The 14,198-nt window shown below is 47.8% G+C and overlaps 1 protein-coding gene across 2 annotated transcripts in view; it reads right to left on the bottom strand.

Moving 5' to 3' along the window:
* EPHA4 (EPH receptor A4) overlaps positions 1–14,198 on the bottom strand; it is a 160,961-nt gene that overhangs the window by 60,561 nt on the left and 86,202 nt on the right. For both annotated transcript variants that reach the window (XM_075529401.1, XM_075529402.1), the window contains exon 5: positions 10,008–10,346. In XM_075529401.1, the coding sequence (XP_075385516.1) occupies positions 10,008–10,346 (339 nt within the window). The remainder of the gene's footprint in view (positions 1–10,007; positions 10,347–14,198) is intronic.

Below are 14,198 nucleotides of genomic sequence, written 5' to 3'. Positions count from 1 at the left end.
AGAGGGGTTGACAAGAAGCCTGTCAATCCCTTAGGGCTCAAACCTAAGACTCATTGTGAGGATGGAGCAGGAGCGGATGGTGTTTCTTTCTGCTGTACATGTGGGTGCATCAGTCAGAATGGGCAACAACACCACAGGAAAGGAGACCCCGGGTGCAATAATTAAGCACCAAATGCTATTTACCTGAAGGCTGGTGTTGCAAACCCACCCACAACCAAAAACCAAACTCACTGCCATCGAGTTCATGTCAACTCATCGCGACCCTATCAGAGAGAAGAGAATGGTTCCTAGTGCAGTGGTTCTCAACCTGTGGGTCGTGACCCCTTTGGGGGCCAAACGACCCTTTCACAGGGGTCACCCGATCCATAAGAGTAGCAAAATGACAGTTAGGAATTAGCAAGGAAACCAGTTTTATGGTTGGGGGGGGGGTCACCACAAATGCAGAACGCCGTGGTTGAGAACCACTGCCCTAGTGGGTTTCAGAGCCTGTAACTCTTTGCAGGAGTAGAAAGCCACATCCTTCTCTCAAGGTGCTCCTGGTAATTTCTACTCCAACACACCGGGCAGCTCTGCGTTAAAACGGACTCAATGGCACCTAACAACCATCAGCAACCACCTTTAGGTAAGAGTCCCTGGCTGGTTGGTGCAAAACACTTTAAGGTTGGCAGTTCAAACCCACCCAGAGACAGCTTAAAGACAGGCCTGACCCTCTGCTTGCAAAAGCTCGAAACCTTCCCAAAGTAAGGACCCTCGAGGAGCAGTGACTTCTACTCCGCACCCAGGGCTCTCATGAGTCGCAGCAATGACCACCAGCAGTGGATTCTTGTCCCCTTTTCTCGCTGCCAATGAGTCACTGCTGGCTCACAGTGGTCCCGGTGGGTGTCTGGGACTGTCACTGTCTGCAGACTGGCCAGTGGTCTTGCATTGCCCACCACGTGGGTGGCAGCCCAACTTGGTAAGCACTGCACCCCCAGGGCTCCCTCGAGCACTATGTACGAGTCACAGAGAAGCGAATCGCTTCATGGGATGTCTTTAAAAATCGGGTCCTTGGATGGATTTTGTTGTATCATTGCCAAGAGCATTCTGAGTCTAGCTTTTTCTGAGGAGGAGGGGCAGGAGGATGCTATTCCCACGGGTAAGGAAACCTGATTTACGTGAGATCAAAGAGAAACAAGAACTCCGCTTGGTATGAAGACTGTGTGAAAGAGTGGCGAACAGATGAGTCTTTAAAAGGAAAATTGCTGCCAGCATCCAGGAACTACAGCACCGCCTGACCAACTCCCCTTTAACAAAAACCAGAGCACAGCCTCGGCAGAGTTCGGCATGCTTCACATTATACACTTAGACCCGAGAGTCATTCGGAAAAGATTTGCGATGGATGGAGAGGAAGCTGTGAGAGATGGAACCTGTGGAAGGCAGAATGCTGCCAGACAAGACACCCTCCCCCACCCCTGCCGTGCCACCACCACCCCGAACATTTCCCACTAAGGGAAAGCTGCGTGACTGCACCCAGTCAGAGGGATACTTGAAAGGCCCCTGGGGTGGCACGGTAACCTACCTATCAGGGGCCCGAGCACAGTGTCCACCAATGGGCATCACATCCCTCTGTCTCTTTGCTCGCTGGCCCCTGTCTTGATATAGCACTCCAGAGCAAGGGTTGGTAAACTTCTTCTTTAAAAACTAAGACAGTTAACACAGTCAGCTTGGGCAGGGGGCCAGGGTGGGGGTAGGATTCTGTCTGAGGCTCAGCAAACAAACACTGCCACTGCTGCGAAGGCAATCATTGGCAAGACACAAAGAAAGAACTGGCTCTTGTCCCAAAGAAACTTTCCTCATGGACACTCTACACTCCCCAGATGTCACACAACGCAAGTCTCAGTCTTTGGATTCTAGGCAAGCGCTCACTCCCCTCTCACTGCCACTCTGACGCGTAGTGACCCCCCCCCTATACGGGACAGGGTATCTGAGGCTGTAAATCTTCACATGAGTAGAAAGCCTCATCTTTCTCCCAAGGGGTGGCTGGTGGTTTCGAACTGCTGGTCTTGAGGTTAGCAGCCCAACAGGTACCCAGTACACCACCAGGGCTCCCTTCAACTATTCTTGGTTAGTTAGCAAGCTGTCTGGCTTGACTGGAGGGAAGTGGGCGGGGTGGGGGGGGAGGCACTGTTCCCCAATCTTTGCTTGAGAATGCTTCAAGAAGTCAAGCACTTTGAAATAGCAACTGTCCTTTTGTTCTTCTGCTTCAAACATTCAGAAAAGCGTTGCCCCCAATCACAATCACATGTCATCTGGAGTGGGCTTTCCACTGGCCAGTGAAGTCAGTTGCTCTGAAGTTGATTCTCATTTATGGTGATCCTGTGTGCATCAGAGTAGAACTGTGCTCCAGGGGGTGTGGGGAGAGATGAGGGGGGTTGGGTTCATTTTCATTAATTTTTTTGGAAAGTAGACTGCCAGACCTTTCTTCCATAGTGCCTTTGGGTGGACCCAAACCTGCAACCTGGTTAGCAGCCAGGTGTGATACCCACTTGCACCATGGAGGACACAACCGCATTCTAACACAATTCCCCAAGCCATAGCACTGAGCTTTGTGCCTGCTGCTTTCATTTCAAATCATGTTCATGACTGCTCATGCTGAGGACGGGATGCTTCAATGTAGGGCCAACCTGGCTTTCCCAATATCTCGCTTCTTCCTGTTCCTTTCTACTCTCAAAGATTAACAGAGTACTCCCCTTATTTAATAACTTCCTTTGTTTCAATCTAGTGAGAACCAATTTTCGTAAACATACTCCTCACTGATTGACATGGGTCGGTTCTAGAGACCAGGTTGCTAGGCAGAAACCAGACATTATGGGAAAAGGGAGAACTGCCGAAAAATAAATCACAAAACGGAGGGTGATCACCTCGTTATAATATAACCACTGAGAATCATGGCCCAGCCGAGCGACCCACACCCATCATAGCTAGCGGTACTCTCACCATACGTTTCAGCATTTGTTACTGCCAGACATATGTCACTAACGTACACAATAGTTGGACTGCAGATTTCTTTACTATTGTCTTATCGAAAAGCGAAATAGTTACTAAGGAGTAGATGTATGATGAAGCTAAAGTAGCCTGTCAGCCAAAGCTTTGTTGCGCATATATTTTGTAGGTTTTGCTGCTGTTGTTTGAAGCACAAAACATACATAAAATCTCCAAGAAATCTGGCTTCCCCCTGCCTCCAGCATGCTCCCTAACTCAATTACCCCAGATTTCCCCTTTTCTTCCACCATCTCTCTGAAGTTTGCTTCTTCCTCTCCAGAAGACAGGTAGCAATTATCCCCAGTGGGACCGAGGATTCCCACTGTTATCTATTATCCCCCTCAAAGAACATAATCTGTCTAATTAAAAGATGGCAGAGCAAGAGAGAATGGGGATTTACCAGTTGAGTAATAAAAGACAGTGTGTCCCTTGTACTTAGTTATTTTCTTTTCTCCACTCATTATTTTGGCTTTATTAAATTTACCACGACTTGACAAAGAGAGTTAACCGATTTGCTTTCATTGTAAACAACTGTGTGAATAACAAACACAGACTGAATAGCTCTGGTGTGACGTTTGCTGGCAGTGCAACAAGGTGTGATGCCACTTTATTGTCAGGGAGGTATCTTCGGAAGCTCCCTTAATTGTCTAATCTCAGAGAACAATGCCAGTCTAACAAGTAGCATGGTTCACCAGGAGGCCCCCTAAGGCCCTTGATGACTTTCTGCCCTCTGAGACCAGTGCACGGAGTCTTAGAATCCAGGCACCAGGCAGTCCAAATGCAGGAACATGAGCCCCCCCCCCCCCCCCCATATATGCAGTCCACAAGCTGGCCTAAACAAAACCAACCAAACCAAAGCCTGCCACTGAGTTGATGCCATTGATGTTCTACAGCAACCCTATAGAACAGGGTAGAACTGCCCCTGGGCAGAACAACTCACTAACAGTAAGAGCCAGTGGTTACCATTATGGAGGGCCTGGTGGTGCCAGGGTTGAGTGCTTGACTGCTAACCCGGAGGCCAGTGATTCAAGCCCATCAGAACGATGTGGACGTCTGCTTTGACAAAGAGTTTTACCCCAGGAAGTCCTACAGGGAAGTTCTAGGCTGTCCCATTGAGCCTGTCCCGGCCAGAGTCAACTGGAGAGCAATGGATTGAGTCAAGTATGTTTTTGGCTCATTGTCTTCATGGTGTTTCTAGCAAACGTATTTAACGCTCTGGGTCTTGGCCAGGGAAACACTTTCTCCTGTATGTAGCAGGTCTTTCCCATCCTGTATTCATCCGTCTGCCTGTTTGGGTCCACTTATGTAGGAGTATATGGAAAGGAAGCTACCTGGAAAATAAAGCCCATAGGCAGTTGGCTTCTCCATTGTTCATAAACATCAGAACCACCTCCTCTTCAACAAAGACCAGAACCATCGCTGGAGGGTGGGCTATGAAGGATGAGCAGGACCCCATCCCTCACTTATGGACACGGTTAGATTTCAATGCCTCGGTCACTGTGGGAAAATCAGCATCACACAAAAGTAGATTTGATTTCATCCAGTCACAAAATGAAGAATGATGACATCATCCTGCAACTGCCAGACCACTGAGAAGTGATGATGCAGCCCAGTTGGCACACAACCTTGACCATCAACAGCCAGCCCATGTTACTCTTGCCTCAAACTCATGACTGCCAGGCATAGATTTTTTTTTTAACTATTGCTGTCAATGTGAAGTGTCAGATAATGAGAGTGTCGATAAGTGAGGAATGGGTGTGCAACGAATTTAAGGAGAACTTCATTTTGTTCCTTTATGAGTCCAAGTTAACTGTGGGTGAAGCTTCACTTTTCTTGTCTCAAGTTTTACACAGGGACACCAGCTGGAGTTGACACCCCTCTCCTTCAACATCTTCTCATTTTTCCTTCACTGTTCCTGGCCTGCGGGAGGCGGGTGACATCTCACTAGGGCTATGTCCTGGAAATCCCTAGGTGGTACAAGTGATTAAGGTGCTCAGCTTATAAATGCCTCTAGGGGGTCAAGTCCCCCTAGAGGCATTTACAGTCACAAAAACTCTGCGGAGCACAGTTTTACTATAGCAGCCACATGGTGGCCATGAGTCAGACCCACTGGGTGGCAATGGGCTGCTTAGTCTCGGTCCTCAGCTCCACACTCTCTCTCCTCCTCCCCTGGGTGTGCTGACCTCAGCAGGGCATCCATTGGGACTGTTCTCAAGCATCCATGCTGGAAACCTCAGCTGGACAGGTTGTGCCTTTGGGGAGAGCCCACTGGGCTGTACGTGGAAAGTGCCCCTAAAACGTCCTTTTGGCCCCTGATAGAAAGCTCTTCCAATCAGTCCATCAGCAGTAAAGCTGACAGTGTGATTTCCCTTTATCTTGTTGAGGTGTCAGTTGGGTTTGATCTCAGGAAGGGAGGAAAAGGGTGTTAAATATTAGCCCCTTAAAGTCCAACAGGAAGATGGGGTGGGGCGGGGGCGGGGCGGGGGAATTAGCATGATTTCCATAGCAAAGGGAGGCCACCAGACTATTCACACCACATTCTACAATGAAATGAGCAAAAGGTTGGCTTCTAACTCCTGACAACCCCAGCTGTCAGAATAGAACTATGCTCCCCGACAACAAATTTAAGATAAATAAATAAATAGAGGACAGGGTTTCTGGAGCGGATGGAACCCACGGATGGAACCCACAGAAGTATGATTAACCCCATTACCCCCTGCGCAGTCAGGGTCTCACAAAACAATCAGAGCCCAGTTAAGCCCTCATCTACAGGCCCAGATCCTCACAAAAGGGGTGAATGGGAAGCCAAATAAATGAATGCCATTTGTGATCAAGTAAATGGTTGATTGAGTGGGAAAAAAACAAAAGGTTGATAGTTCGAACCTGCCAGCTGCTCTGCAGGAGAAAAGACCTGGCTTGGGAATCTCTTTCTGTGTACAAATTTGCAGCCTAGGAAGCCCTATGGGACACTTCCTGCTCAGATAGGGTGACCGCGAGTCAGAAACAACCTGGCCAGACACAACCTCCCCCCCCCCCCGCCACCAGGACACAGCATTCAGTGCCTCATCAATGGAAAGGAACATAATTCTATCCAGCTTCCAGCCATAGAGGTCCCGCTGGGATCTGGAGCTGGCCTTACCATGAACGTCAGTGAGTCACGTTACCCTTACGGAACTGCTTGCTCTTCGTCTGTTCAAGTCTCAAAAGCAGCGCTGTCAGGACCAAGCAGGACTTCTAGGCACAGTTCTGTTGCCGTTGGAGCCCTGGTGGCGCTGTGGTTACACACTGAGCCGCTGGCCTCAAGGTCAGCAGTTGGAACCCACCAGCCACCCCAAAGAAGAAAGGGGAGGCTTTCTACTTCCACAAAGTGTCACCGGCTAGGAAACCCCCAAGGGCAGTGGCAGCCGGTCTTAAGGGTTCACTGTGAGTTGGAATGGACTCACTGGCAGTGGGTTTGCTTTCTGGTTTTGATTTCAAACATAGGCTACACGGATTGAAAGGATCCAAGAAAACAGCAAACACGGAGCGACATCGCAGTCTGCGGCCCCCACGTGCTGATTGCTGGCATGCGTTCAGGCTAGGTGTTCCTTACGGAGTGAGAAATCATGGGCTACAGAGATCCTGAAGGAATTTAATTTAATGAAACGATAGGAAGAACTGCAATTAGAATATAATGGTGTGTATGTAAATAGGCTGAGGGGAGTCTTGATGAAGCCCGTGGTTGTTCCATCCACCCGCATTCTGGCCTTCATTATTAATTTGCACGGCTAGGAAGAAAGGGCTAGTTAATCAAAGATAAACCATCCCGATGCTTGGGAATGAATGAGCGCCAAGTTACGGTAGGATAATGAGGGAGCGCTGTGCGCACACACAGCTCACTGCTAAACGAGCGCTTTCTGGCTGGCCACATAGGAGGTCTCCTTATTGAAAGATTTATTTTTAATTTTGAACAGCTTCCCAGCATTACCCTTCACGAAAATTAAAATAAGGAGCTGGAATTGTGTCCTTATTCAGCAAAGCTCCAGGGCTGCGCTGCTCACCAAGGCAGAGAAAACCTCATTGCATCCGAAGAATCCCTGTCCACCTCTCTCCTAGTTCTAGTCAAACGACTTGGACTTTTCTTTCCCCCTCACCCCTCTCTAGAAATATTTTTTGTACAATTTCTCCTCTGGGAGGGTGTTTAGCTTGATTGTTTTGTGCTCTTTGGATCTTTTGGCCCCTGGAGGGGTTGACATAATCCCTTGGCTTGAATCCTGAAGTATACAGAGAGCTGTAGTCCTTTCCCCTCAGATTTGGTGGGAGCCAACCCTGTGCTCAGCAAGTCTCCCAGAGACTTTTCTCAGACAAAAGCGACTACTTTCGCTCTGTATGACTGAGGTTTCTAAGAATCCAATTCTACTTTTAATTTCGGATCATAGAGTCATGTTGTGATTGATAACAGCCAGAAAGGTGCCTGATTAGGACGGAACCCAAGAGTACTGACTGTGTCACAAGTCAGATGCTTCATGGAGGGAAGTGACAACTTTGCACACATCTGCTGCTCTCAGGGGTCATCCGGGCGGTTCCAACTCATATAGCAACCCTGTGTCCAACAGAATGAAACACCTCTGGGTCCTACACCATCCTCCCAATTGTTCAAATGTTTGAGCCCATTGTTGCAGCCACGGTACCAATCCACCTTGCCCAGGGTCTTCCTTTATTTGCTGTTCTTCCACTTTACCCAGCATGATGGCTCTCTCCTGACAACATGTCCAAAGTACGTGACACAAAGTCTCAACACCTTGCCTCGAGGGAGCATGCTGGCTATCCTTCCAAGACAGATTTGTACACGGCTCTCTCCTTTGAAGACATCCGTTGTATGTTTCCAGGACCTGTGCAATATCTCCATCATGTTTTTTTAAATTAAAAAAATTGTTTTCCATCATGTTTTTAGGAACGAAAACAAGCAACAACATCGATGATCTCAGAGCACCGGGGGCTGCTCGCAGGAAGTCCGAAGCCAGACTATTCTTTGTAGAAAAATAAAACGGATCACTACTACCTGTGCTCATACCTAAAGGACCGAGGTGTAACTGGACGACCTGTGTATGTACCTTGCGTCTCACAAAGGCAGCTTGCTCTTCTTTGGAGACCTGAAGCTACATTCCAGGAAGACTTGCCATTCTCGCTACAGTTCATAATCTTTTCCAAGTCGGAACTTGTTATTTATTCTAGAGAGTTCAGGGAAAAGGAGAAAAATAATGGCCCTGGACTGGGACACTGGACTACTCTCCATTCCAGGATCAATTAGTGCGGATATTTTACTTAACTATTGAGTGCACTTACTGAAATATTCATTTCAGCGAAAAGTACAGTGAGGGGTGCGAGAATTGCTGGCCATTTATATTCCTGTTCCAGGGATGTTTGTTCTCCTAAGGAGCCTCACAAAACAATAAACTACAGGTCCCCGCCTTCCCCTCCAGACTCCTCTTTTAACTCTGCAGAAGTAGCAGGGAGTGGACAATGAAAAACACATGGGAGAGATCCAGAAAGGGAAATTCACACAAGCATGGCCAAGAAGAGCTTGGGGTGGGGGGTGGGAATGGGGATGAGTGGGTCAGAACCTAGAAATAGAAATTTGACTTGCACTGGAAAACATCGGCTGGCCAAGAATTGGTAATAGATCTGCAATTAGCATCAGGAAAAAAATGAACAGACACTGGACAGAAGTCATCTGCAGGTGAAGGAGGAAGACATCTACGGTGTGCAGCAGGTTCACTCTGTAGGAGTGTCAACTCTACATTCTCGTATAAAAGTGGCCGAAGAATTAAAGCAAAGCTGGTCAAGCAAAAAGGTAAAGGTGTCCCCTCACTGCCATCGGGTCCATTCTGACTCACAGTGATCCCATAGGAGAGATCTGTCATTCTTTACTGAGATAGAAAGCCTCATATCGCTCTCCTATATTGCGACTGGTGGTTTCAAACTACTGACCTTGTGGTTAGCGGTCTAACACAGAACTACTACGCTACCAGGGCTCCTCACTAGGTGTCCACATAAGTAATTTATAATTTACAACTCTATGTGGCAATTGTAGTGTAAGTCTGTGTAGATGTCTTTGAAAAATTTAGAGAAGAGCAAAACTATAGCAACTAATACTTTCATTGAAAAGACAGCCGTATTAGCAAAGACACATGACTGAATGAATGACATCAAGTACTCTGCAAGTGCCCTGATGTCAATCAAGGACTTAATGGCCGAAGTGACCTGGTGAATGGGAATTGCAAGGTGGACACCTCATGGACGGTGATCTTACAACTAAACAGTCCTTATTTTCCATGATCTCTGTACCACCTAGTACAGCGCATGCTAAGAAATCAGCATCCAAAATGCATCTGAGGAATGAATCAACATCCTTCTTAATTATCTGAAGAGCAAAGATGCTACTTCGGGGACTAAGGCGCACCTAACTGAAGCCATGCTACTTTTTATCACCTCATACAGATGGGAAAGTTGAACAATGAATAAGGAAAACCAGACACGAATCGGTGCATGTGAACTATGGTGTTGGAGAAGAATGTGGGAAGTACCATGCTTGAAGAATGACAGATTTGTCTTAGCAGGACCGCAGCCAGAACGCTTTTGAGAAGTGAGCTGGTGAGACTTTGTCTCATGGACTATGAACAGGTTGTTAGGAGAGACTAATTCCCGCATAAGGACGCCAGGTTGATACAATAGCGGGTCAAGGAAAGCGTGTAAGGGTCTCAAAGAGGTGGACAGACTCAGTGGCTGGAACCATGGACACAAACACAAGTATGACTGAGGATGGCACAGGGCTGGACACTTAGGGGCCCATTAGTCAAAACTGACTCCATGGCACCTAATGACAAGTGTCTTTGCTCTCTCAGTTCAAAGATTCGCAATTAGACCCATGCGGTTCTGCGTCAGTGGTAGACCTTGGACACATCCAATTCACGCGCATCACACCATAAAGTAGTCTTGTCTCCTACCTGCTTGGTTGGTTGTCACGGTGACAGAGACCGATTGATCGGGACTAGGGTTATACTTGGACACTCCGTTCACTGCCCAGATTTCAAAGGTGTAGTTGGTATGTGCTAGGAGGTCAGTGATGGAGACTTTGGTGGTCTTGAGGCCGTTTTGCTGAGGGGTAAAATGGACCCCACTCCCACAGGGCCGGCACTTGCTGGGGTCGCCAGTTCCACATTTCTTGCAGACCACATTGTAGGAAATGTCCTGGCGGCCACCTGTGTTCTGAGGGCTGCTCCATTCCAAGTTCACCGACGTCTCGTTGACATTTGAAATCAAGTTGAGAGGAGCAGAAGGTGGACCTAGAGAAACAAAAAACAGACAGTCACACCACGAACGGGAAAAAAAAATATGTATCTATCCTTTCAGAAGCTCCACAGAGAACTTAGAGAGCTCTCTGTAGCTCCAGGAAGAAAGGTGGGCCCATTTGGCAAGGCAAATAGCAGATCATGCCAGTCGAAAGATCTTTAAAAAGAACAATATGATCGAAGCGTGTGCGTGTAAATGTCATTCTCGTTCCTGTACAAACAAATCTAGCATCAACTGCTGTTCTGAGATGTGAAGCAATCCTCCATCTCATGGGCTCCAAGCCCAGGCTTCCCTCTTTGAAGTATGAAGAAAATATCACAACTTATCCAGTCTCAATCTTATCATCGCCCAAATGGGTGGAAAAATATGATTCTTATTCCCGGGGCTGTTGTGAGACTCCAGCAAATTCATACTTACAACCACACTTTCGAAGATAAATGAGGATTTCATCAATAAGAAATAAAACTAATAGGACTGGATAGATACGCCTCTGGCGTGACAGTTGAAGGCTAAGCTGCTTATGGGGAATTAGTTAGAACTGGTTTGGCCTGGTGGCTGAGATGGTGCCGATACAGCTGCTGAGAGGCAGGGATTGTTCACGGCTCCCAGGTCCCTCCTCCCATCCTTCAACCGACCAAGGCTGCACCAGGCAGGTGCTCGCTCCCACCAGCATCAAAGTGTTTCAGAAACATGAATGCTGACAACGGATGTTTTCAGAGAGAACTGGCCATGAAGAGCCTGCTTGCTGGTTAAAAAACAATCAAAAGCAACCCTCTCTGTGCACTCCCTGCCACTGAGTCAGTGCTGACTCATGGCAATCCCTTGTGTGTACAGTTGCTGAGACTCACTGTTTACAGGAGGAGAAAGAAAGCCCGATCTTCCTCCCGTGGAGCTGCAGGTGGTTTTGAACTGCCGACCGTGGGGATCACAGCCCAACTCATAACCATGATGCCACCAGGGCTCCTCGTTAAACGCCGAGAAGTCATCACACAAATTACCTTCAAGTAGTGAGTGAAGGAGGGGAGGGGGGTATTCTTGGTCGCTGCTAATTCCGAAGGTTTAAAGACACTGGCATGTTCTAACGGAAAATAATGACTCCATTCGATGGCTGCGAAGTTTCTTCTTTCCTTCCCATTTTCATCTTTCAAGAGAAGCCAAATAACTTCTAGGTGCTATATCAGGCTTCTTACCGTATCCATACTATTGCTAACCTATTAGAATGCTTTTTGGGAAGTTCCCCAGGAAAAAAGAAATTAAAGGGAGGCCCTCATGACTGTGGGTGACGACGCAGTGCAGTTAGTTGACCAGAATGGAATGTCTCTGTTGAAAGTAACCATTGAGAGAGAAAGGAAAGAGGTGATCAGCATATAAGGATACTTAGCCCAGGATAATGGAGGGGAAGGATTCTGGTGGTACCATTGTGGAAGGGCTGACTAAATCTTCCTTTCTCCTTACAGAGCTTAAGGCTGTGCAAGTAAGATGTCTGTGGACCACCAAAGAGATTAGACACCTTGCTAAGAATGCAAATCAACTACACGGAACCCTGAAGAGGGAAGTAGTCACTTTTGCCATTCTCCTTGGCTTAAAAGGAGCCCTGGTGGCACAGTGGGGTTAGCGCCGTGCTTCTAACTGCAATGTCAGCAGTTCAAAACCACTAGCCGCTCTGCAGGAGAAGGAGGAGGCTTTCTAAAAGAAGGGCCTTTCTAAAGGAGAGCCAATCTGCTGTAGAGTGGGTACTTCACCAAGCTCACAAAGGAAGAACTACATGTGGAGTATACCTTTGGAACCCAGGGTTCTTGAACTGAGAACCTCATAGACCCAGGAAACAAAAACAGGGCTGTCATACCAGGGATCTTGCTAGATGGAGAAAAAAAAAGCAGCAGCAGTGGGATCAGGAAACAGGCACGAGACAAAGTAAGGTGGTTAGAGCGAGCAAACTCCGTGGGCACCCTGAGCCGTGGATCGTGAGAGTGGAGGGTCATTGGGCAGGAGGCCCCCTGGTGGAATGGAGAGCCTCTCGACATTTGCCCATGCAGCTCAGCTTGCCAAACCATGGAGTGAGAGGCTTCCCACCAGGTTTATAGGACATGGGGTGCCCGCGTGCACTTCTGGGCAAAACTAACAAGTGCTGTCACACTTGTGCAAGCAAGGCAGAGGGCAAGCTGAGAAGCCAAGGGCCAGAGAGGTCTGCCTATAGCATAGGCCCAACTGAGAAGAGGCAGTCCTGATCTAAGAACGAGATCGCAAGGAGTCCCTGATTTTAAGTTATCATCTGTGACCTCCCCCCAGATAATGCTATGATTGTGAGCATTCATTCAAGCCCCAAACAGAGAGTGTGGCCGGGGGAATCCCATGTGGTCACTGCAATCAATTGTTGCACCCAACAGAGAAGTTGAGTAGTGTTGTGGAAGGGAGGTGGGGTCAGAAGTGGTAAAAGGAAGCTTGGTCTTTGCCTCAGAGGAACCAGGCTTGGGCTGTTGATCTTCACCATTTATTCTTTCTCATGAAGAGGATGTCGGATGCCCACCAAACCAAAAGTCAAACTCACTTCCACCACATCAATCAACTCATAGTGACCAATAGGACAGGACAGAGCTGCCCCAATGAGATTCAAGTACTGTGACTCTTAATAGGAGTAGAAAGCCCTGGGGAGGGGCTGGTGGCCTTAAACTGCTGTCCTTGTCATTAGTCACCCCAATGAGTAACTATGACACCACCAGGGCTCCTGCTGATGCCCACTCCTGTCAGGGGACACCAGCCCCTAACAATAATCACAGGTCTGGTAGGCACAACGGTACGGCGATAATACATAAAGACTATAGTAAAGTCATAAGAGAATAAAAGAGGAGACAGTCAACTAAAGGAGTCAGACACATTGCATAGTAGCATGCTCACCTCAGCCCCTCTTGATCGTCCACATGGAGGTTCAGGAGGAGGAGAGTGAAGCCAAAGAAGGCGAAGGAAGGAGGGGAGCCCAGAGGAGAGAACGATTTATTTCTAACCAAGACTAATGTATCTTGGGGGGGGCGGGTGCAAGCCCCTTGATTACAAGTAACGACCTATGCCAAAGGAAGGGGTTGTACCATAGGCAATATAGCAATGGGAGGGGGATGATATAAGGGTGCACGTGCAATCTGGAGAGGAGGGATTAGGGGTACACATGTGACAAGATGGGCGGATCCTAGATTCGGGTTGGCAGCCTAACCTTGGTTGTCACTGAGATGGTTTGGTCTGTCTTATTCTGTGCTCTCCAGGGAAAGCAATCCACTGCTCTTAACAGCAAGAGTGAGCTCCACCAAGGGTGGACCAGACAGTAGTCTGATTGCACTGGAAGGCTGATGCCTTCTGGGAGATAACTTGACAATCATTTACCATTAGTTGCAAGCAATATCCTAGGTCTGACATGTATTTGGGGGAGACAAGCTGAGGAAAGGCCTTTTTATATCCCACACACCACACATCATTTTTAACAAGTTCATTAATCACTACTCGCCCCCAAATTTTGACTCCCATTCTAGGATTATTATCCCTATCTATCGTGGGCATCACTACAAAAGTTTCCATCAAAACTTGCTGAGGCCTTCATGGGAAATAATGTGCAGCTAGTAAAAGTTAGTGGAAATCTTCAACCCTATCCAAACTCTGCATTATGATCGCCACCACGGAGATAGCTAGTATGGGTCGGCAGCTCAAAGCTGACGGGGGTCTGTTCTGTAAACTGGGTCAGCCCTGGTCCTTGCTTTGCTGTGACTTCCAGGGTCACATTAAGAGTGACTCTCAAATCCATTAACCTCCTTGCCAAGGTTCTCGGTCCACTTTCACATGGGAAAGTGCAACACAATGAA

This window comes from Tenrec ecaudatus, chromosome 13 (genome assembly GCF_050624435.1).
Source record: "Tenrec ecaudatus isolate mTenEca1 chromosome 13, mTenEca1.hap1, whole genome shotgun sequence".
NCBI lineage: Eukaryota > Metazoa > Chordata > Mammalia > Afrosoricida > Tenrecidae > Tenrec > Tenrec ecaudatus.
This window is presented reverse-complemented; position numbering and strand designations above follow the sequence as displayed.